The sequence below is a fragment of the Bombus pascuorum genome, chromosome 8 (genome assembly GCF_905332965.1).
Source record: "Bombus pascuorum chromosome 8, iyBomPasc1.1, whole genome shotgun sequence".
In the NCBI taxonomy this organism is placed as follows: domain Eukaryota; kingdom Metazoa; phylum Arthropoda; class Insecta; order Hymenoptera; family Apidae; genus Bombus; species Bombus pascuorum.
Genome location: NC_083495.1, coordinates 7,294,115 through 7,316,175, shown reverse-complemented (window position 1 = coordinate 7,316,175; position 22,061 = coordinate 7,294,115). Strand labels below are relative to the sequence as shown.

Below are 22,061 nucleotides of genomic sequence, written 5' to 3'. Positions count from 1 at the left end.
ATATAGAGGAATCATTAATTCTGAGATGGCTACTGCCATAGTATTCAACAATATGTTATTAAATCGCAGAGAACTTCTTGCTTCTACTACTGTATATTAAAGTTGGAAAAGATGAATATCTATCGTGTGCCTCATTGATATTCGCTTTAAATTACAGTACGCATTAGATTTTCTTTCGTTCTCAAATTTAGCTGATAACAAGATTCCTAGATCCTAGGGATTAGAAGATTTCAACTTACGATTAAAAATTTGTTTAACATGGAGAATATCTACTAATAAAGGACGGGTTTTGCTATAAAAAACATTTAAATACAAGTATATAAATATGAAAAATGCTGGATAGCTCATAACATATAGATAAACTATAAAAGAAAACAAAAGAAAAACCTTTTCTAAAATCTTTTACACTCCGAAAGATTCGAAGTTGTCGGTTGACGCTAGTAATCTCTACTAGTTGGTGTGGTTATTTTTCCGCTGAGGTTCTGAGAATTTGATGGTGATTTTGAACCTACAAACGAAATCAATTTTGTATTTATTGATGCATTATATTTCAATAATATCAAACTTACAGCTTTTTCCTGATTTGTTTCGAGGGTTATTCGCACAGGGATGATCACCCATCAAATGCTCCCTCCACTTATTTTGATTGACAAGAGCGGAGCACAATGGACAACGATCATAGCCTTCAATAGGTTCTGTAACACAAATGATGATGGATGTTATTCATATTCATTATTCATATTCAGAGAGACTATATCAAACAAGTTTGCATACTTGTACACTTGTTATCTTTTCTATGTTCTTCAAAGGAATTTTCATGAATGGCTTGCTTGCATGTGTCACATTTTACGTAATTGCTTCTCATATCACATTCGTCTGAAAAATAAGATATATATTTGCTATTTAATGCTACGCATTAAATGCAATCAAATGAAAGAAACAATACTCACTTAACAAATGCAAGTTTAAGTATGAAATTTCCACCACTTGCTTACATGCCTCACATTTTGTTAACATAGGACAATTTCTCCAATAATGAATGTTTAAGCCCTCTTCGGAATATCCTTGTCCCTTGGAGAGGCAAAATATGCACATCCTGTAAAAGAAATACATTTTTAACATATATAAAATAGATATTTGTAATATGATCGTATGTTACTCACTTGTCACCCTTATGTTCTGTACTATTCTCGGACGGAGATGTTATACTTGTTGAGCTTCCGGTACTCACAACAGGACTCGTTCTCGAAGGAGATTTCGTTAAATTCGCTACATTATTTTCCGTTGATTTCGTTCGTGTGGGTGTTGTTGTTTTATGACTCGCTTCCGCTTCCTTTTTCCTCTTCAATAAACAAATAAGGAATAGTGTAAATATATATACCTTCCATATACATGTATCTAATCCTTATAAAAAAAATCTGTACCTGCAGATCAATGAGGTCGAATTCATGAAAAAGTTGACGGTACAGTAAATTTCTTCTGGTGATGTCATCGTCAGGAGGCAATTGCTTGCGGACTAGTCTGGGATTTACCTTGTATACCAACACCAAAATTCTCTCAGAAACTTTCCTAACCGCTTCCGCTGGATGATGCAATCCCGAGGAACCCAATTCTGATAAGGTCCGACAAGTGAGTCCACTACAACAGTTACAATGCCTTATCAGAGTAATTGCGTTTTAACGAATCAGTCTTAACATTGAGGACAGACCCCTGCAAGTGACATTCACAAATAAAATAATATCGATTGTCACAGACAGTGGTCTGATGCCCTTTAGTTCATTATATTAGATATAAAATTTACTATTGAGATTACGTTATTTTGAGTCACCTTTGTTTGTCAGTGGATATTCCGTGGTTGAGAATTAATTGCTCCACCATTTCTAGCCTGCTAAGGGCTAATCTTTGATGAGTGCTACTACTAACGGGTCTCGTTAAGTGCACAGGAATAATATGTAACTCTCTGACGCATTTACAATCTGCCATACTGAGTATTGTATGCACTGCCATGTTATGAATTCTTGGAGTAGTATCGCCTGATTTTGTCAGTAATTCAGGAAGTAATCTTTCTACACTTCGTGCAATTTCCGCAGAGGATACCCTAAGATGGCAATGGTAATTTCTCATAGACATGTATGATTGAATGATTATTTTAAATAATATTATATAGTGTACTATGTGAATACCTATCAGTTGCAAATTCTGAGAAGAAAATTCTAATTAATTGCGCTGCTAGACTATATACGCTGAAGACTTTATCTCTAAGAGCTCTATGCAGCAGCAAGATTGCAGCTCTGGCTGTTTTATTCGCGGAATGTTTGGAAACTTCCGGATCAAAGGTCTTTAGCTCCTCCTTCAATTGCATCAGGCCCTCCTCTTTATCCGTGAATTGTTTTGAATAAAATTTTTCGACCTAAACAATAAATTTTATTAATTATCATCGTTTTATAAATTAACTGATGTAACTGTCTGAAACTTGTATTACCATTTCCATTCCAAAAACAGCGATAGGTAAGGCAGCTTGCTTCTTTTCTCTATCATTCAATTTTGATATCACTTTCGTTTCCGTATTGTCCATGTGGCATTCCCTTGTGAACTCGTTTGTGTGCGAACTGAAACGTAATTTAAGGTAATCTCTATATTTTTCATTTTTCTTTTTCCTCGTCTTACTGTCTTAAAGCAGGAATCGTCCTCTCCTCGTAAGCTTCGTAGCTGGAACGTAGTGCGGGCCCTGCCGATTTAGTTTTTCTTCTGAGAGACCCCTTGTTGCAGTTATTCTGTCTCTCTACCACTCCGTTTGTGGGACTATCCGTAACTTCTGTTGCAGATAATTGATTACTCTAAACTGTTAAAATTCCTTTATCTATATGTAAATTGATTTACCAGGACTGTTTGGTTTCTGGTGCAGAGGCGAAACAGGAGGCTGATGCGCCGGGCCAGTCGGCGATATGGCTCCATCGCGATTTGGTGGAATCACTAATCTCGGAGGAGATGTAATGTCTTCAGGAACAGTAGTTGCATTCGAAGTACAGGTATCTATCGATATAGACTCTTTCCCTTCCACCGACGACTTGTTATTCTTCTCCAGTGGCTATTCAGACAAAAGTATAGTAGACAAATATCAAATCTTAATTAAAGACTAATTTTAAAAACGTGTATTTACCCCATGAAGCTCTAGTAGATCCTGCACCTCTAAACTCTGGTAGACTTGCTGTCTGTATTGTTGCGCTTGTGCCTTCTTCGCTTTAGCCTTATCGTAGTCTTCTAACGCTATCGCATATTTCTTTTCCAGTTCATACTTTCCGAGACGTTCTCCAGCTTTCCTTAGGTTCTCCATCGCTACTTTAAGTTTCGAAGCATACTCGAATCTTTCCTCTAAAAGGATATTTATATACAGACCTTCGTAAAATGTTTATTCTTATCTAAATGATACAATTCTTACACACACCTTCTACAGCTTGTAACTTTTTTGCTTCCATCTGTCTTATGATCTTGGCTACTTCGCGATCGACGTACATTTCAAACGCCAAATCGTCATATGGGGATGTGTAATGGGGATTATACGGTGCATCTCCTTGGCCAGTGAGCTCTTGCCCGTAAGGTTCACCGAGAATGTTAATAGCGATAAGACCGACCTACAATCCCAAATGCGATTGTAATATCTTTCGTTGCATATGGGTTATGATTATAGATCATATACCTGCTGATAAACATTGTGCGCGTTACTGTGCGGTTTGTGAAGTCTTAGTTTTAGCGTGACTGCCTCTGTTTCTGGGAGGGCAACGCTTTTCAGCTCTCTACTTTTGTACATAGTCGAGGCATTGTCGGACAACGTAATGTAACCCAAATAACTGAACTCCGTCGTCACGGATGCATTCTCTTCCCTCGATGTCCAAATCTCCAATTTTTCAGCTGCAAGCATTTGACGTAAGCATTATTAAGTTGGTCTCTCGTTAACGCGTTGTTCGAAGAAGAAGAGAGGAATTTATAAACAATGAAGAGTAGAACGTTGCGCCGGGTATTCAGCCCGGAGTGGAATAAGAAACGGGGATGAAACGAGAAGGGCAAAAGGACTTAGCCTGGGGAAATCGAGGTTGCCATGCTAATTCGATTTTCATTGTTACTGAATTGCTTACCGGAGAAACTCGGCAGTTTCTGTTACACTGCGACATTAAATTTTCATAAAATGATTCACAGTAAGAAATAAAGAGAAAGATAATAACTTGACAAATGTACTATACGTTGCGTTGTTCGCGGCGATGGGAACTTACGAATTAAATATTGATGAGCCAAGACTTGTATCCTCGTAAGCTTCGTCGGGCCATGAAGGCGCAGAATGAGTTCTTGAGGATATGTACATCTTCTTGAACTCTGCCATCCTCTTACCGTCGGTCCATGAACGTTCAGCTCCAACGAAGAGTGTCTATCTTCTTCGCCTGTGATTATTCAAAGTATTATAATCTTAAATAAAACGAAGCATATTTTATAAAATTGTAATAAGTATTATCGTTGTTGCAAATGGATTTTATTTTAAAGATTCCGGTATTGTATGGAGAAAATTTTTGGTCGAATATATTCGATTCCTACCGAAAATTTATTCAAAGTTCCATTTATGTATCGTTTCTATTTCGAGCAATTATATGCTTCTGCTTTCTGAATAAAAATGGAGATTGTAAGAGATGTAATCAATAATGTTTTAACTCTGAAATTATTCTTTCCACGATGGACCGTTAACACGAGACCTTGTCACGTAATACCGTACCTTAACTTACCCTTTACAATCATAACAACGAGAGAAACGTGTTACTTGGCTATTTTTGTGCGGTTACATATGTATAATCGAAAATACTTGATCTAATATTTAATAGCTCGGTAAGGTGTTATCCAGGCATCGATTACAGCTTCATTACGTTCGAGGGCAATCTATATAATCTGTAATGAGACGCGGTGAAGCACGTGTCGAGTCGTTGTTGTTAACTTGTTTTCTTCTGAAGCAGAAATTTTCGAAAAATGAAATCTTTTCCGCGTGGATAGAAAAAAAATCGATATCCGCGTGTGCAAACGATTTCGTAATTTTATACCCTTCCGATTTATACCGATGAATACTATTTTATCGTATATCTTTGCGCTGTCAATTCTCGGATCTGCAGTAATTTATACACCTCGAGGTTATCATCGTTCGATATATTCCACAATCACAATCTGATGTTCTCTTACTGGTTGCGTACACGACGTTGAATCCGATTTTTCGTGGCATGTCGGGGGTGACGTCCTAGCGACGAAAACAACGTATCGGTACCATATATATTAGAACGAAGACGGCAAAAAAAGAAACGTGTACAACAGGAGAAGGGGAAATGAAGAAAACGTCAAAATCTAAAAACCACAGCCATCTGAAAGCTCGATAAGGGGGTGCTAGCAAGTTTCACCCCGGCACGTAGGCAACGCCACTTGCACGTCTGGCCGCGGCGAAGCTTGCGACAGAACTGACTAACTGCACCCGTTCCGCAAACGGATACTCTGATCTCGAGACCTCGAGCATTTTTGCTTGCCAGACTAGACACTCTCGTATTTTTAAGCTCTCTTATCGAGAAACGAAAAATCTGATGACCGATTGGAACAGCACGATTTGGTAACATTTTTTAGAACAAATTCGACGTTTCCAAAGGGGATGATAAAATAGCCGTGATAAATAGGATGTTGAAGGTCCTTTTGTCGCTTGATTTTATATAATAAAAAATTATTCTTACTTATTTATAAATATATAAAAAAATACATGTGGATTAATTCTGGAAGTTTATTTTGTTATATTATATATAATTACGCGTAGATAGCGTTTATAGCGTTGGGTATTTTTTTCACATCTTGGCTAGTTTCTGTACATGGCACATTGTAGCACCGTCTTGCATTCTGCTCAAGTCGAAATATAGACTGTAATTTTGTAATGGATCAATAAACGGAGGCTGCGTGACGTCAGAGGGTGCGGCGAGGGTGGAATCGCTTGCTAGAATCGTTATACGCGTATCGTGACTATCGTGTCTCTCATTGACGACCACGTGTGCATACACGTGCTTTCCCATTTTTAAAGCAAGCTTTCATACTTTATTAATTTCAAAAAAAGGGACTGTCCTGGATTAAAACATATCGATTAGTGCATATAACTTAAGTGTTTATTTAAAAAACGCACATGAATATACAATTTTTTATTTATAGACATTTTGATTTATATATCTTTCTTTCCAAAATATGAGAAATGATTATTTTCATTTCTTTTCTTATTGCGTGTTATATTATGTTGTTGCAAAGAGATACAGAAGACCTTTTGCAAATTGGAAAATTTCTGATCCTCCTAGCTTTGATTCTCCATAAACACGGTCGACGAATGTGATTGGAACTTCTCCTATGGTGTATTTGAATTGCCTAGCTCTTACAATTATCTCCATCTGGAAGACATATCCCTTTGATATACAGGACTGAATAAGTTTCTCCAGTACATCTTTTTTGTATAGCCTGCAATTTCAGTATTGTAAGATATGTATGTATAGAATGTTATAACAAATTCATGTAAAATTAACGTCTAAGTAAGTTATTTGCCTAAAACTTCCTGTGAGATCACTGGCATCTGGCCTCAGCAACAGTTGAGTCAAGAAATTTGCTCCCCTGCTTATTAATTTTCTCTTGAAATCCCAGCCATAAACTCCACCACCTTGCTCATACCTGGTACCACTAACGATATCTAGATCAAGATATCTCTGCTGCTCTATCATTTTTGGTATAAATTTGGGCTATAAAAATAAGAACATATGTTATATTCAATATTATTCTTAAGGCAAGTTTTCTCTCAAAGACAAAGATAAATACATGATGAGACAAATCTGCATCCATAATGACAATAAAGTTCCCTGTAGCATGTTTAATTCCATGCATGTAAGCAGTGCCTAGCCCAAGTTTTTTTTCTCTCGGTCTCAAAACAATTTTGTTCTCTCCATATACATTTTGCAGCTGTTTGGCCATGTCCAATGTTCCATCTGGTGAACCATCGTCTATCACGATAATCTCATAATCAAGTTCGCTAAAATGTTGCATATTATCACTGATCAATCGTTTTGATCTCATACTTATAATTGTCTAATTACACTGTACAGAAGGGATGACTTTTCTCAGATTTGAGGTTATGTTGCCATGATAGTTACCTTTCATCCATATACTTCACGATAAGCCATATAATTATGGGTAAATTCTCGACTTCATTGTAGGTTGGAAGCAAAATCGAATACTTATCATTTTTCGCTAATTCTTTTATATCTTTTTTTGTCTGTTCTCTCTCGACCATGGTTGACAGCAATACTCGATGGAGAGACGTGCCACAGACGAATCCTTCCTTATCAAGCGTCGCACAAACAAAGGTAGCGCAGCAATCCACGCGGCTTCAGAAAACTTATCAATAAAGCAGTCATCTTTCAATGACGTGTCTCGACGACGCTCCTTTACGTCACGACATAGCGGTGCTTTCAACTTTCATTCATCGAGTCCTTAGACTCGTATGAAATGAATCATTTAAATATTTGAAAGTCTTGACAATATGGAGTCTCAAGTATCACCAGAGAATGACATTTACACTATATATATATGAATCGAATAAAATCAAATACAAAACGCACTTTCAAGTATTTCTTAAAGTATATCGAAATATTTCTTTAATTGCAATTTTTTTATCAGAACATTCTTTCGATGAAAAGATTTGCCAGACATCGTTTCGAGTCAAAGTTCACCATGATAAAACAGCAGCGAAACTTTATCTACAGGGTTGAAGGCTAGGTGCCAGGAACGTGCAGCGAGAAATTGGCATGGTTTATTAAGCAGGGCCATTTATCGTGTCAAAAATGCTTTGAGGAAGTGAAATTTGGCGACGTGACGGGGCATAAACATGGTACAATTACAATTAGCGAACCCGGTGCGAAAGTACGCAGACCGCCATAGCTTCCGTCGCGCGCAACAAAGGTCGACCAAACGGCATCCCCACCACAATGAGAGGCAACAGCGAACCACAGGCGACCCCCCACCGTCGACCTCGAGATCCTGTGGAGCAGCCGCTGTCCCGTCCCGAAGCAAACGACGCTCCTCGCCGCACTCTTTGGCCGTCTACGGACCTAGAGTGTTCGTTCTGTTCGCTAAACCCGTGTGGTCAGCGTGTATCTCTGCGATTTAATCGACGTGTCGTCGGTACGTAAACCGGTGAAAAGCGATGTGGTATAACGATCGCACGCGTGAGTCATGCTCGAAGGGTTTCGCCTACTCGAAATTCGCGCGATTATCGCAAAAGCCAGATAGGGTTAATTTAAAAAGGTCCCTGGTAGTCTATCGAGAATTTGCGAAATCTCTCGTGGGTGTGTACGTGTGTGCATGTGTTCCTGTGGATGAAGAGTGTGATTTTACTGCGGGTTATCATTTACGATTGAAAGCTTCGTGCTTCTAGCGTTCTCTCGCAACAGCTCGTGATCGCAACAGCTCATTGACGTGATTGTATTCTTGGTATTCTTCGTAGAACATAGGTCGACGTACTCAGCGATTGTCACCCGAGAGGTTGAACGAAATTCTTAAACCGGTCGTTTCATCTTAAAGTACAAAGAATCGCGAACACCAGCGAAGAAGAGACAGCACGCGACTTTTTGCCCAAGTGCACTGCATTGGCTGACGCACAGTCTCTACATGCAACTTTAAAACGATTCAATGGACACTGCAGAAGAATCACTGTTCGAGGTCGGGCACATGCTGCTATCGAGAAACATCTCTTTTAATTTTCGACACGAAGGAAAGCATTGTTTTTTCTTAAAAAGAAAGATCGGTATGGGATGAAAAGACGATACGGTGCACCGGCGTCGCGTAAAAGGGTGGTGACCTTCCTCGAAGCTTGATAGACGTTAGATGGCCCAGATCTATTCGTTGTAATACTGCTGACATCGGGATTAATTAAACGAACGGCGACACTTACTCGTCGTCGGTCAAGATCCCTTTCTGTATCTGCATCTTTCGAGACAATGATCGCGACAACGAAGGAGAGCAGTATTTGTGGTCCAGGTAGCGAGTCATGGAGAATTTTATAAGCTCAGAGACGAGTTTCCCCGATTTATCAAAGGCTGACGAAGGAGCGGAGAATCGGGCAGACTGGCAAGCAAGCGGACTGGTTCGGGCAAATACCAGCAAGCATGGCGTACGCCGCACGAGGGGTAGATTGGTCCGCTCCGCACCCTGCGATCAATAAACCCGCCGAGAGGGAGCAGTTCCGTGACGAACCGCACTACTCCGTTCTTCCGCCGCCCTTTCTCTTTCTCTTGCTCCGTCTCTCTTCTTGCCGCTCTTGCGTCGTTCGCCTCTCCCGTTCGCTGTCTTCTTTCTACCTAACCCATGCTATCAACGATTCAGCACGTGCACGCTGTATCACCGGTGCTTTTGAAAAACGGCCGGCAACGTGTTCTAGAGTTCTAGGGATTAGCACGAGCCGACGGACACTAAAGGCTTCGCGCACTTTCAGTTTCCACGCATTGATTTCCTTTTTCCCTGGTTTTTTTTTTTCTTTTTTCTTCCCCCGTTTTCGTCCGCTTCGCTTTTTAGCCCGCTTAAAACACCAACGCGCACAGGCCTCGTATATCATCGTGATTTCAGCCAGCCGAAAGCACATGCACTCCCTCCAGGATCTCGCTCAGCTGCAGCGCAAATTTCAATAAGGCTCCATTCCCGCATACATCGCCACGTTTCTTTTCTGCTTCGCCAAGAAAGAAGTCACGCTGCTTTGACTAGCATCGCGATAAAATATCGGTCGTATAAGAATGTAGAAACGTAGGAAACTATTAAGTACGACCGACGACGTGTTCCGCTTCCGCTTAATGGCATGCACTGGTTGTAGTCAAGCATGGCGACCTTCGTGACAAGCTTGCAAAAAATTCGGCGCGATCATCGTGTTATATAGAACCAGCGAACAGAGCTGGAGCATGAGCCGGCCGATCCAGTTGGCCTTGAACCGGACGGAGGTCACTCATAAAGGAAAGGAATTGGATATATTTATCGGTGTCACAAAGAGGAACTCGCGTGCATCTCCTTCCAGACGGGAAACGACTTACAATTAAGAGATACATAGTTTCTTTTCACTTTGTCGTCAAGGCAACGCGAGGCTGTTGCGATCACGTCTGCGTGATATTATTTTTCTGGTGAGTCGTCCAGCTTCAAGCTCGCGTGTTTTTCTGTGAAATCAGGTGAGAATCAGTGCGATCAAGGAAGACAGGATCAGAATGTGGCGTGATCCACCAGGAGGGGGGTGTAATATACCCACCTATCTAACGACGATGCTTCTATTGGCTCTTCTGGCATTGACGAACGGTGAGTCAACTAACTTTAAAAATATGCATATGTCGCAGTAGCAATGTAAGCGATGACCATGAGCCGTGATACTTCTTCCTTCGAATGAAATTGATCTTTATCTTGATCTCTATCTCGTAACAATATCTTGATTCGCAAGGAAGCAGTTGAGTTATTAAGAGTAAAGTAATGAGTCGAAAGAATGCGTCACTGCGTTCCAATCTTGTCCATCTAATCGTATTCGCATCAAGCACGTATGACACGATGCAAGCCGTGAGGTCAGCAGCTGATGCGGTAATTTATCTTTCGTTTAGCAATCTTCGGGATAACACGTTCTCTGAACGTGCACGATCAATAGGAGGATTAATCATAGCGAGACTGGTGAATTTTACAGCTGCTATCAACGTCGCGAGTCCCTAAGATAGAAAGTTTTTTGATCTTCGTTGAAAGGACACGATGAGAGACGAAAAACAGCATGCGTGTCTCGTCTCTCTCGAATAGTTTCAACATAGTAAAATATTCAGTAGAATCACAGAATGTAGAATCATGTCTGTATTTTGCATAAATCTTTAGGTTCTGTGTGATTCGTGGTACAATTTCGTCGGCTGGTGAGGAGGACGGATGAGAAACCAGTTAGACGGTAGTCGATGCGATCTCGCGTTGCTTCATTTCGCATCCGTCAGCTCGTGAAAGGTCCACGAGAGGCGTAGGTAGGTAGAAACGGAGCACGGACTGCAGCTGCCGAAGAAAAGATCAAGAGAGAGGGGAGAAGGAGGAAACCAAGGGAAAGGAACAGCTGCTGTTCCCAGAACCGACGGCTGTGCTTGAAAGAGAATCGTAGTTTGCCTGAGCACCGTTCCCCGCCAGGTGAATCCTTTGATTTTGCGCCCGTCATACTCCCAACACGAGGCGCCTTGGCGATGATTCGACAGACGGTGGAAGATACTTTCCAATAAAGCATAAAGAAGTAAAGATGTAACGGCGGAATATATGTGTACAAAAACCACGTCGTACCGCAAGGAAAGAAATGTTCGCTCTGTTAGGAGCAAGAGAGTCGCAAGAGAGTAGGTTTAAAATTAAATCAGAATGAAATCAAGCAAAACGATGGGAAACTCGTACTTGATCTGAAAGTTGTACGCTCGAATACCTTCGCGTTTCCAATAGCGAAGGGAATATTTTCGTCGACGTGACCCTTACCGTTTTAAACGATCTGCGGATTGTTCACCAGCGACACACTTATGGGCGATAAGTTATCGCCACTCGACCTCGCGCTTATATGCCATCGCGGTGAATTGTGAAACGAGGACTTGAAGAAAAAGAGGAGAGACGCGTTTTTTGGCTGCCGGTGTGCGGTGGTTGACTCGGAGCTTTTCAAAAGCCTTTATTCGATTATTATGGCTGTCACGATCTTACGAGCTCCAACGCACACGCGTGGAAGCGTAGGCGCGTGAGTCACACGCGCATCATTTCCATCGTGTGAACGGACAACACACTGTCACGTTACAGCCGCATACAAGCGCGTATCTTTGCTGGAAATATATTCTCGATGCAGGGTATCCGGACGTCTCAAAGCTTGCCTATATATGTATGTACATATAGATTACAGAGCGGTTATCGACCGGTAAGAATCTCGTCTGCGATACTTTGATCGTAAGCGCGTAATGCTGGAACTTAACGAAAAATGCTTTTACACCGGGCTTTTACCAGGTCACCGATCAATCCTTCTTCTCGCCTGCTTGCGATCGTGTTTTCTTAATGACCAAACAGTTCATTCAACGGCCTATCCGATGCTTGTTTGAAATTATTGCGTTTCTTCCGTGTTTAAATTTACTTTATACAACGATGACGGCTGCAGGGATGTAATTAGATTGGCACGATACACAAGCGGGAGCAAGGAACGATGCGAGAATAGATAGACTTCGAAGCCATGCAAGACCTGGGAAAACAGAAAGAAGAGGAGGGGATACGTGCGCTAAGATTCGATACGACGAAACTTCGGAACACCTGTTCCTCGTACCTGCGCACCTCTTGTCGCTCGCCTGGCCGGCGCAGCGTACGTTTCGCTAACCGGTTCTTCGTGACTCGGATTTTACAACGTGCTGCATTTATCCGTTCTCGCCTTGTAACCGTGCGTTATAAACCGGTAGACAGTTACGCACTACGAAAGTGGAACAAGGGACTCTTGTATAATCGTAAACACGCGGAAACTCTCATCGATGCTGGAGATAGCCAGAAAGCAAATCACCAGAACACTTTCGTTGGTGCGAGAAAATTTGTAACCTAGTTTAAAGCCGAATCTTATCGTAATCGTTGGCACGATACCGATCTTTACCATTGATCGTTCTCGATCGTGACCACTCTCGTCGATGCACGTCGATGAAATCGGGATCTCTGCGACGGAAAAGGAATCACGCATTGTCGTCTCCCTTATGGTCACGTGACGTTGATAGCATATTATTCAATAGCAGACCGGCAACCTGTTGTTTGCTGCAATTGGCGACGCGCCAATTGAACGTGGGTGTCGCGTATCCTGGCGGAGGCCGATGATAAGCAAGGCTGAAAGACATGCAACTAAAGTTCCTTTTGTCAGTGACTGTTTCGATTAATTGATCTTCCGATATCGTTGCATCTGCTCCGTTGCATAGCGAATGATAGCCTCTCGAAGAAGCTGAGAGAACGATCGAAATCGTTGGTGCGTTCTCTTGATAAAGCAGGCGGTTCTTTCTGTTTCCGTAGTGGCTTGCGCTGAGGATGAATCCATGGGACCAGTATTCGTCAAGGAACCACCAAACCGAGTTGACTTCTCTAACGGAACCGGAGCTGTTGTCGAATGCCAGGCCAGAGGAAACCCCCAACCGGATATCATCTGGGTTCGTGCTGACGGAAGTGCTGTTGGAGACGTTCCTGGACTCAGACAGGTGCTTCCCTTTCTTTTCAAGCAAATTATCAGAATTCCCATATTTTTTTTTTGCGTTCTTTGTACCATCTTTTAATTTCATCGAGAGCGATTGACTTCCCACTATCGAATGCTTGGACACCTACGTGTTATGCGTTTACGTTACCGATGCAACGAACGATCTTACGTCAGTCGTTCGCCGATTAAAAAGGTCGAATTAATTGCCGCCTTATTAGATCGTTCTTTCGCAAATGAAAAAATCTTCTTATGTCAGGTCTTACCGAATGGAAACTTGGTCTTCCCTCCTTTCCGCGCCGAGGATTATCGTCAAGAAGTTCATGCTCAGGTCTATAGCTGTTTGGCGCGTTCCCCAGCAGGTTCAGTTCACAGCCGAGATGTTAACGTGAGAGCCGGTAAGTAGCTATCCTCTTCCATTCCAAAATTACACGGGAACCCTCGCCGTCGCCTGGCCATCTGTTATTCTTCTAGTTTTAACGGAATAACGCAGTGTACAAAGTTGGGTCAAATTTTGATGGACTACGAAGTAAAAGTAAAAGGCGTCTTGCCGTTGTCAAACTGTAAGAAAAGAGATTTATAGATCAATATTATCGTAAGATTCCTTTTTCTAAAAATGTTATACGGATTAATTTTATCAGATTACTTATAGAAGTTATTTAAGTTTTGAAGATGACAGTGGTACGACGTTAAAGATAGGCCAGGCACGGAGACTTAAAACGTTTTCTTTACAGCTGTTTCGAACAGCGAACGATCGAGTACCTACATAATTTGGTACATTTTTGGGTCAGTACTGCGCGTTTATCTATCGCGACACGTACGGTGAGCATACTACATCAGTGGCAATTATCACCGTTTCCTCCAACGATCAGGCAAAATTAGAGCAGGGCTTCCACGACGAGTAATCGCTGCCGCCGCCGTTGTTCGCAAGAACGCTCGCCGCTCATCGGTTTCTGGTCTGGTACTCGAACGGAAATCTATAATTAGCGAGACCATTTCGTTTCGGCATTTCCGCTTGAAATTCTCGAAAATATTGCACAAATTTTTAATCGCTCATCGGACGCTGTAATTCGCGCGAATGTGCATCGTTGACCCAGTTGCACGATCCAGTTGAAAGGGCTCGAGTGCCAAAACTCTCGAGTACGAAATATTGGAAATGAGAAACGGAGACCGAAGAGCGGCGTTCGCTCGCGATTTTCGACCGCGAGTTCTTTATTTTTTTAAAAAACGACGAAATCGCAGTGGTGGCGCAGTACTACGACACGGACGTCAACAAGGAGTACGCGATCCGTGGGAACAGTGCCATTTTGAAGTGTGTTGTTCCGTCCTTTGTCGCCGATTTCGTCAAGGTTCTGTCCTGGCATACCGATCAGGGAGAGGAGTTCGTACCTGGCGATGATTACGGTAGTCCTCGTGTTATTCGATCGAATCTAACGTTTAAGCCGGTCGTCTCGTCGTTCTTTCGAGCAGATCTACCACCTTCTCTATACGTAGCGAAACCCATATAATGCATCTAACGAATGTACAAGGAAACGTCAGACGTCGCGTCGAACGATCGCGTGCCTGACGTTTATCGAAGCAATTATCAACGGCAAGCAGCTATCCGCGAATCCATAGAAAATAGAGCAATGGACCGAAAGCGTAGGTCAATCGCTCTTTGCTCGCATAATCAATGTATATGCACGCGAGAACATCGTCGACCGATCTCGTTAACGTTCTTTCCAGCTCGTTATTTCTACCGGGGAGCGTGCTGGCCCAAATAATTGGAGCACATCGTCGACGTGGACGTGGACGTCAGACGTTCCTCCCTCACCCTTCTCTCTACCTCTGGTTTCGCGCTCTCTCTGTTTAGCTTTCTCCTGCCGTGTCTGTCTCGTCTACTCGCGTGCTCGCACATGCGTAGAAACGGGCGTACATACACTACACACGGGCACACACAGCCACAAAGTCAAAGTGCACGGATCGTTTGCCGACGCGTCGTGTCGACGTGCTTCTCCTGGATGCAAGCTTCTCTAAGCTCTCTCGCGGCTGCGGTATAAGATGCGACCTAACGGATCGATCTGCTCGGCGAGAGACGACGACGACGACGTCGACGAATACGTCACCGCGGAAGCTGTCGTCAACGTCGTGCGTCTCAACGTTGTTATTCGTTACGGAGTAATCTCGTTTCGTTCGCCCATGTTCTCCATATGTCGTCGTACTTGGTCGAAAACCACATCGACGTCGAGCGTACACTGGTTTCCAGGGAACAATGAGATCGATAATGTTATGGTTCATTTCAGATTTCATTGCATAGTCCGTGCATGTGTAGATAATCGCCCCGAGTGCGTGGAAGAATCGCGCGAGCGGACGCGCATCGCTTACAACGCGGCTGATTATCGCCACTTCCGTTTATTGTAGTTGTACACCAGTATTATCAGTCCGAAGTAAACAACGAGTACGTGATACGCGGCAACGCGGCTATACTCAAGTGCAGCATACCGAGCTTCGTCGCGGAGTTCGTTCAAGTAGTCGGCTGGCAGGACGATCAAGGAAACTCTTTTAATCCGGACGAGAAGAACGGTAGGGCTTTGGGGATAGGCTTTAGAAGGGATGATGCAAAAAGCTGGCAGCGAGTTACGTTTGTCAACGTCGTATGATACGGGGATCGACTGTAATCGATGTAAACGAGAACGGCAGATCTGTTAACATTGTTATGCTAATAATCATATCGTGTGATCCTATTTTCTCTAGTCGTGACTCAGTACTACGAAGCGGAGGTCGTGTCCGAATACGTAATACGCGGAAACGCAGCCATCGTGAAGTGCACCATACCGAGCTTCGTCGCGGAATTCGTGTCGGTTGACTCTTGGGTGGGAAGCGACGGTTCGACCTTCAGACCAACCAACGACTACGGTACTACGTTCATCGTCCTTGTCCTTTTTTCTGCTTCCTTTGTCGTAGTTCTCCTTCTGCTTTTGTCCGAATCGTCCGGACTGGGTCCCTCGAGTTTTTTTCTCTTCCTCGGGCGGTCCGTTTCCCGACAAACTTGGTAAAAGTTCAAAGTGGCACGTGGTAACGACTGGTTTCCGGCGCGGTCCAGTCTGGCGGCAGTTGAACGGCGGCGGCAACGCGACGAGGGTTAATGAACCATCCGCTGGGGCTCTCACGCCGGCATTATATAGCTCTTCTAAGAAAATAAACCAACTCGATTACCCAAGCGCCAGCCGCTCGAGAATCGCGCGAATATATGTCGCTTAATCGAGCTAAACATTTAATCGACTCGTCCAATTTCATTTCTCGAGCGAAATCCCGGGCTCGCGAATCAACTACGAGCGTTCGCGTAAATCGTTCGAGCTGTTTCGTCAGCAGCCTGTTTTCCATGCAGTCGTTACGCAGCCGTATCAGCCAGAAATTCTCACGGAGTACGTGATCAGGGGGAACAGCGCGATCTTGAAGTGCAGCATCCCAAGTTACATCGCGGAGTTCGTTACGGTCGAGGCGTGGATCAGGGAAGACGGAGAGGTGTATATTCCGGAGGATCCTGCCGTCGGCCAGGGTATTACGGGGGTTCGATTCTACCCAGGCTTATTTAGACACGCCTCACGGTAAATCTGTTCCTTCCTGTTAAGGCGACACGCCGTATCTCGACTAATCCATTGAATTTAATTTTATGCGAACTTCGAGGTATCGGTAGCTCGAAAATTGCCACGGTCGTATCGACTCGATCGCAAAACTGGCAAGTGCCTGAACTTTACTTTCAACCGTACAGAACTGGATCAGGTGGTAGATACCATGAGACGTGTCGTTGAATTCAGCGAATTCACGTGATCGAGTAAGCCAAAGCGTGTGTCTGTGTTGTTTCTGCGATTCACATATATCGTACAATCTGTATACCTATACGATCGTTGATCACGCATCCTGGTGTGCCCGCGCGGGCAGTCGTTTCGCAGTTCTACGTCACCGAGGCCGAGAACGAGTACGTGATACGAGCAAACAGCGCGATCATGAAATGCAAAATACCGAGTTTCGTGTCGGAGTTCGTTCAGGTGGATCAATGGGTAGCCAACGATGGAACGATTTACACGGTCGGAGACGATTACGGTAGGCGGAGACGATGTGATCTCGTTACTGTACTAACCTACGAACCAGGGAGACGGGCTTCCGTTTCTCCCCCTCGCTCCAATTTCAACGTTTCATTTCCTTTTCCCGAACGAACGAATTCCGATGGGACGAAAGGGAAGCGGGACACGACACGAATACAATCCCGTTGCTACTTTAGTACTCTCTGTTTTACGGGTTTCGTGTGTCGGGTTCACGTTCTCTGGGTTGATGCGCGTTGCAGTGGTCCAGCAATTCTACGAGACGAGGGTCATCGACGAGTTCGTCTTGCGCGGCAACACGGCAACCTTGAAGTGTCTCGTACCCAGCTTTGTGGCAGATTTCGTAGACGTGATCGAGTGGTTGGCTGTCGAGGATGGATCCACGTACTCCGCGAACAGCCAAGAAGAAAAGGGTACTTCTCTCGTCTCGAATACGGAGAGCATATTTAGCGAGAGCAGGCGATGAGCACCGTGGTTTTTCTCGATCGTGCAAAAGACTGTTCTAGCTTTCTGACAATTTTTTATTATACCATATTTATTAAATCCATATCCGTATCCGTGTTCGTTAATCTCGTTTATCTTCTTGTTCCCTTTCGAGCGGATGTAAACGATCGACACGGTTCGGTCCAGTTTGTTTCGTTGCTTTCGACCAAAGAAGTAGACTTCGCATTGCGATCAACTCGATTTACTGCCTACGCTCGATTCACCGACCTGACGCGAGTCCTGACGGCGTTTTAATGGAATTAATAAATGGAATTACCAGCGTGCTCATCCCTCTTGCGGAGGACAGGCGGCTCGAGCGTGCTAGAACGCTTTGACGGCGTCACGTTGGCTCTCGTAGCCGTCCGCTCTCAGGGTATGCCAGCGTATGCAGAATACAGTAATACCTACAGGATGCACTCGAAGAGCGCACGGGAGAAAGGAGAGAGATGGTTGCCTGTGATGATAGAGTGGAACGCGAGCAATTTGCTCTCGCCTATGAAAAGTTTGCCCTTTCTGACGCGGCCGACGCAAACGGAGTACGGAGGCAGAGCGTGCGGCTGGCAGTGGCCTCGTTACCCACCGCGATCCAACGGATTAGGTTAAGTCAGATTAATCGAGTCTGTCGCTCGCAAATTAAACGCGACCGCGAACAGGACGATCCACTTTCGTTCGGCTAACGATCGAACACGAACGGTAGTACGCGCGCCGCGACCTAATGAAATTTATTTCACGGTCGGTGGCCGAGCGTGTCGATCAGAGAATAACCTAAGCGACAGTCGATCGAATTAAATTTTCGCGTTTCCATCGAGACGATCGAGCTCTCTCTAGCCTCGTTCTCGACAGCGCAGATTTCTAGGACTATACTACTTTACGTTTCGTCACACCGCATCGGCATCGCTCTATTCGCGATTAAGCTTCGTGACATAGTTCCTGGAAATATTCTCCTTCAAATATTTGTCTTTCGATTCGAACGAACGAGCGCACTTCGAGCGAGAGACGGTTGAAAAACGGCACGGTCGCTCGGCCCCGTTCGTGATTTCGGATTAGATTAAGCCCGAACTAATCAAACCGACGCACGAGGAAATTGATGTCCGCTGGCTAGCCTAATTTCCGTCAGTGGAAAGAGAGCGTCGCCGTTCACGATGTGACGATATTTTGCACAGTAAACTCCCGTTTGCGGAGAGGCAGCCTCGCGGTTCATTGAAATTTTAATCGGTCGGATCAAAGCCCATCCGTCCATCGACTATTCAGTTCGTCGACGAGCTATCCTCTTGTGTTTTTCTTTCTCTCTGTTCCGTTTTTATTGCAGTGGTCGCCCAATACTTTGAAGTTCAGGTTTACGATCAGTTCGCGATACGCGGCAACGCGGCGATTTTCAAGTGTCAGGTTCCCTCGTTCGTCGCCGACCACGTGGACGTAGTAGGATGGATCGATTCAGCCGGCGGCAGTTACATAGCCGAGGGACAATCATACGGTATCAATCAACATGGACAGATGGAGAAAGGGAGAGATTCTGTACAGCGCGAGATCGTTGCTCCGCTTTCGCGCTGATCAGAGATTCACCGATTCGTTCCTTTGCTTCTGCGTGGGCGTGGGCGTTCGTTCTTCGATTCGTGCGTACTATGCTATATGGTTCGAGTGGAGAGATCGATCGACCGAGTTTCAGCCGTTAATCTTCTCGGATTACCGTAATTGCTTATACACAGTTGGGAAAACGTACGGGTAGCAGAATCGAGGAAAAAAGAGAACTCGTCGAGTAGTTAAATCACCGCTGTCCAAATCGTGTCTGTACTCCGTTTACTCCAATCGCTCCGCTAATCGATTAATTGCTCCGCTCGGCCGATTTTCCTTCTTCGTACGGTTTTAAGAGGCCGTAACGTCGCACGAATTACCGAACGCTCATCGCAACGATCGATCGCATCACGGATACGAGGCTGTATGTAGATGTGCGGCTTATGGTAAAACCGGAAACCGGTGTCTGGTTGCAGTTGTCGGGCAGCGGTATGCAGTGAACGTGATGGACGAACACGTCCTTCGGGGGAACGCCGCAATTATCAAGTGTCACATACCGAGCTTCGTCGCCGAATTCGTCGAGGTTGACTCTTGGATCGAAGACGAGAAAACTGAAATATACCCTAGCACCGATTACGGTACACACGCACACTTTCATGGGTACACACACGCAGTTCCATCTTAACCATGAATGAAAAGGAGGGGGAAAAAAGAACGATAGAAGGTTTTCATTCTCTTTCATCCACGCTTTACGACCGCGCGTTGCGAGACTTTCCTTTTTTTTCGCGGACGAAACGTCGGTAACGCGTGGGTTCGCTCGCGTACGCTCCATTTAGTCGTACAGACTGCGAAAAGAGTGAAAAGGTCGTACGATCGTTTCCATTCATAATCGCGCGAAGGACGCGGCCGTGGCGCGACGAACCAACGTTTCAAGGATTCCCTCGGGCATCGACCGGATCGCCGAGTAATAACGAGCGACGTCCTTTGCGATCCTGCGTTCTGTTGGAGCAGGAACCGCTCGTTTCGTACGCAACCAAGGGAGATACGCAACAGGTACGATCGGCATTGTGCATCGCGATCGCGAGACCGGAAATCGGCCACTACGATTGCAGGTTGCGGTGGATCACGAGTTAAGAAACAGGATGCGTCGTGGCGCCACGAGCAAATAAATAAGTAGGCAGAGAGATCGTTTCTCCGTGACGATAACAGCGTCGTGTTTTTTCTCAAAAATAAAAAAGAAAAAAAGGAAAAAGAAAGAGATAACGTGTTCGTTCTATCGGCCTCCACTCGAATGTTGTATCGCGTCCTAGAGGACGAACCGGCGACAGAAATGCGTTTGACGTACGATGAAATCGTCCGACAGCCCGGATGCCCCTCGTTTCGGAAACTAAACGCCGAACTATTCTTGAACTGTTCGTACGACGTTGACTGCCGCTGCTCGCGCTGTCCCAGACTTCCCTCCTTTATCCAAATTCTTTTTCACGGCTCCACTGTATCTCACGAACATTCCTTTCCCTGTGTGACTACTCTAGAGTACATGGCTATGGTTTTTATTGCTTGTAGTATTACAGTAGTCGATTGCATGCATCAGGCTCGTTCGTTCGTGATTATTCTGTAAGCCGGAAGTCATCGAGAGGAACGCAACGTGAATGTAATTCTTTACGAGGTATTTAACTCGACGAAGCTTACCAGAGTAAGATTACGAATTGAGTATCTTAAATAGCTTCGATTTTTAATCCCTTTGAACATTCTTTATCTTGCTTTAAATGTGTTATTTTACTATTTATGTCCGATGGATAAAGTTAAAGGTAGCTTCTCCGGATTAAATGGATTAAAGGGAATACCGTAGAAGCGACGGTATATCAACAAATCTGATGGCATGTTCTTACAACACGTTTCACGGACATGCCAGGGGCTGGGAACAATGCAAACTCGATATTCCCTCGTCCGTTGTTTGACGAACGGGCCTGAATCTATGGCTTGAATCGCCCAACGATTCGTCGAACGGTGAAAGCACGAGATAGATAAAGAGTCGGTCGCTATTCAACGTTCAACGAACTTGGCCAAGGTAGCAAAATGTAGTAGAGTGCATGCGGGCCAATGTATTAATCAAGACGACATTGTACTGGTCGATATACACAGCTACGTGTGTGTCTGTGTTCGACGAGTACCGTGTGGTCGTTGGGATAATTGAATATTTCTGATTGCCAGACCCATATCGGTACGAACTTTATATACTACCGAGCGTAAAATGTCGTCCAGTTCGATTAAACTGTTCCAATAGAGCCGATACTGGCCGGAACGTTCTTTCCGATAAGTCAATTATCCCTGGTTAGAAAGTTGCACCGGACGAATCAACGCCGAGAAATAATCTATCTACTTTGCTTCGTGACTCGGTCACTCGAACAGATGGAAAATACCTGGTACTGCCTTCTGGAGAACTTCACATTCGCGATGTCGGACCCGAAGACGGATACAAGACCTATCAATGCCGCACCAAGCATAGACTCACCGGAGAAACAAGATTATCTGCCACCAAGGGACGTCTCGTCATTACCGGTAAGTGACGATCATAAGAAACGATCAGTTTCAACTTTGTTGAAATCACGATTCTGATTTATTACATCGTCCTTTCTTCTTTATACTCTTCGAAGCGTAATAAACGCATAGTTACGTTATCGCATAGCGTGTAAATACTTGTATATGTTTTTTAAAACAGTGAA

At 44.2% G+C, this 22,061-nt stretch overlaps 3 protein-coding genes across 53 annotated transcripts in view; 1 reads left to right on the top strand and 2 right to left on the bottom strand.

The window, feature by feature from the left end:
• Positions 1-86: 86 nt before the first annotated feature.
• On the bottom strand, positions 87-5,470 carry LOC132909436 (centrosomal protein of 104 kDa). 2 transcript variants are annotated; one of them, XM_060964286.1, is made up of 16 exons: positions 5,215-5,470; positions 4,269-4,433; positions 3,698-3,909; positions 3,446-3,632; positions 3,161-3,372; positions 2,881-3,088; positions 2,668-2,815; positions 2,483-2,609; positions 2,184-2,410; positions 1,829-2,098; positions 1,425-1,638; positions 1,164-1,342; positions 951-1,096; positions 775-876; positions 570-695; positions 87-508 (listed from the first exon to the last, which is right to left on the bottom strand). In XM_060964286.1, exons 1-16 carry the CDS (start codon positions 5,252-5,254, stop codon positions 438-440), a joined length of 2,634 nt encoding a protein of 877 aa, XP_060820269.1. In that variant the 5' UTR covers positions 5,255-5,470; the 3' UTR covers positions 87-437. The 2 variants fall into 2 exon arrangements, with proteins under 2 accessions (XP_060820269.1, XP_060820270.1); XM_060964287.1 differs by having other exon boundaries at positions 2,668-2,812.
• Positions 5,471-6,145: 675 nt separating this feature from the next.
• LOC132909447 (dolichol-phosphate mannosyltransferase subunit 1) lies at positions 6,146-7,626 on the bottom strand. Its single transcript, XM_060964301.1, has 4 exons — positions 7,191-7,626; positions 6,859-7,069; positions 6,592-6,782; positions 6,146-6,507 (listed from the first exon to the last, which is right to left on the bottom strand). Exons 1-4 carry the CDS (start codon positions 7,328-7,330, stop codon positions 6,288-6,290), a joined length of 762 nt encoding a protein of 253 aa, XP_060820284.1. The 5' UTR covers positions 7,331-7,626; the 3' UTR covers positions 6,146-6,287.
• Positions 7,627-7,891: 265 nt separating this feature from the next.
• The window catches only part of LOC132909431 (cell adhesion molecule Dscam2), a 56,410-nt gene continuing 42,240 nt past the window's right edge, over positions 7,892-22,061 (top strand). For 20 of the 50 annotated variants that reach the window (XM_060964240.1, XM_060964220.1, XM_060964222.1 and 17 more), the window contains exons 1-6: positions 7,892-8,220; positions 10,248-10,371; positions 13,087-13,268; positions 13,521-13,659; positions 17,586-17,756; positions 21,748-21,897. In XM_060964240.1, coding sequence (XP_060820223.1) covers positions 10,284-10,371; positions 13,087-13,268; positions 13,521-13,659; positions 17,586-17,756; positions 21,748-21,897 — 730 coding nt within the window. In that variant the 5' untranslated portion in view covers positions 7,892-8,220; positions 10,248-10,283. Of the gene's footprint in view, positions 8,221-10,247; positions 10,372-13,086; positions 13,269-13,520; positions 13,660-14,503; positions 14,666-15,661; positions 15,824-15,994; positions 16,157-16,628; positions 16,800-17,182; positions 17,345-17,585; positions 17,757-19,135; positions 19,301-19,814; positions 19,977-21,747; positions 21,898-22,061 lie in introns of all 50 variants that reach the window. The other 30 variants (XM_060964268.1, XM_060964252.1, XM_060964244.1 and 27 more) reach the window with 9 other exon arrangements.

Bases quoted from the DNA above. Each gene is read 5' to 3' on its own strand.
- LOC132909436 (XM_060964286.1), bottom strand. From the start codon at position 5,254: ATGCCACGAAAAATCGGATTCAACGTCGTGTACGCAACCA. The intron at 3,910-4,268 runs GTAAGTTCCCAT...AAATGCTTGCAG, and splicing joins GGCTCATCAATATTTAATTC to CTGAAAAATTGGAGATTTGG. The intron at 3,633-3,697 runs GTATATGATCTA...TTGGGATTGTAG, and splicing joins CGCACAATGTTTATCAGCAG to GTCGGTCTTATCGCTATTAA.
- LOC132909447 (XM_060964301.1), bottom strand. From the start codon at position 7,330: ATGGTCGAGAGAGAACAGACAAAAAAAGATATAAAAGAATTAGCGAAA. The intron at 6,783-6,858 runs GTATTTATCTTT...TTATTTTTATAG, and splicing joins ATGCAGATTTGTCTCATCAT to CCCAAATTTATACCAAAAAT. The intron at 6,508-6,591 runs GCAAATAACTTA...CTGAAATTGCAG, and splicing joins GATCTCACAGGAAGTTTTAG to GCTATACAAAAAAGATGTAC.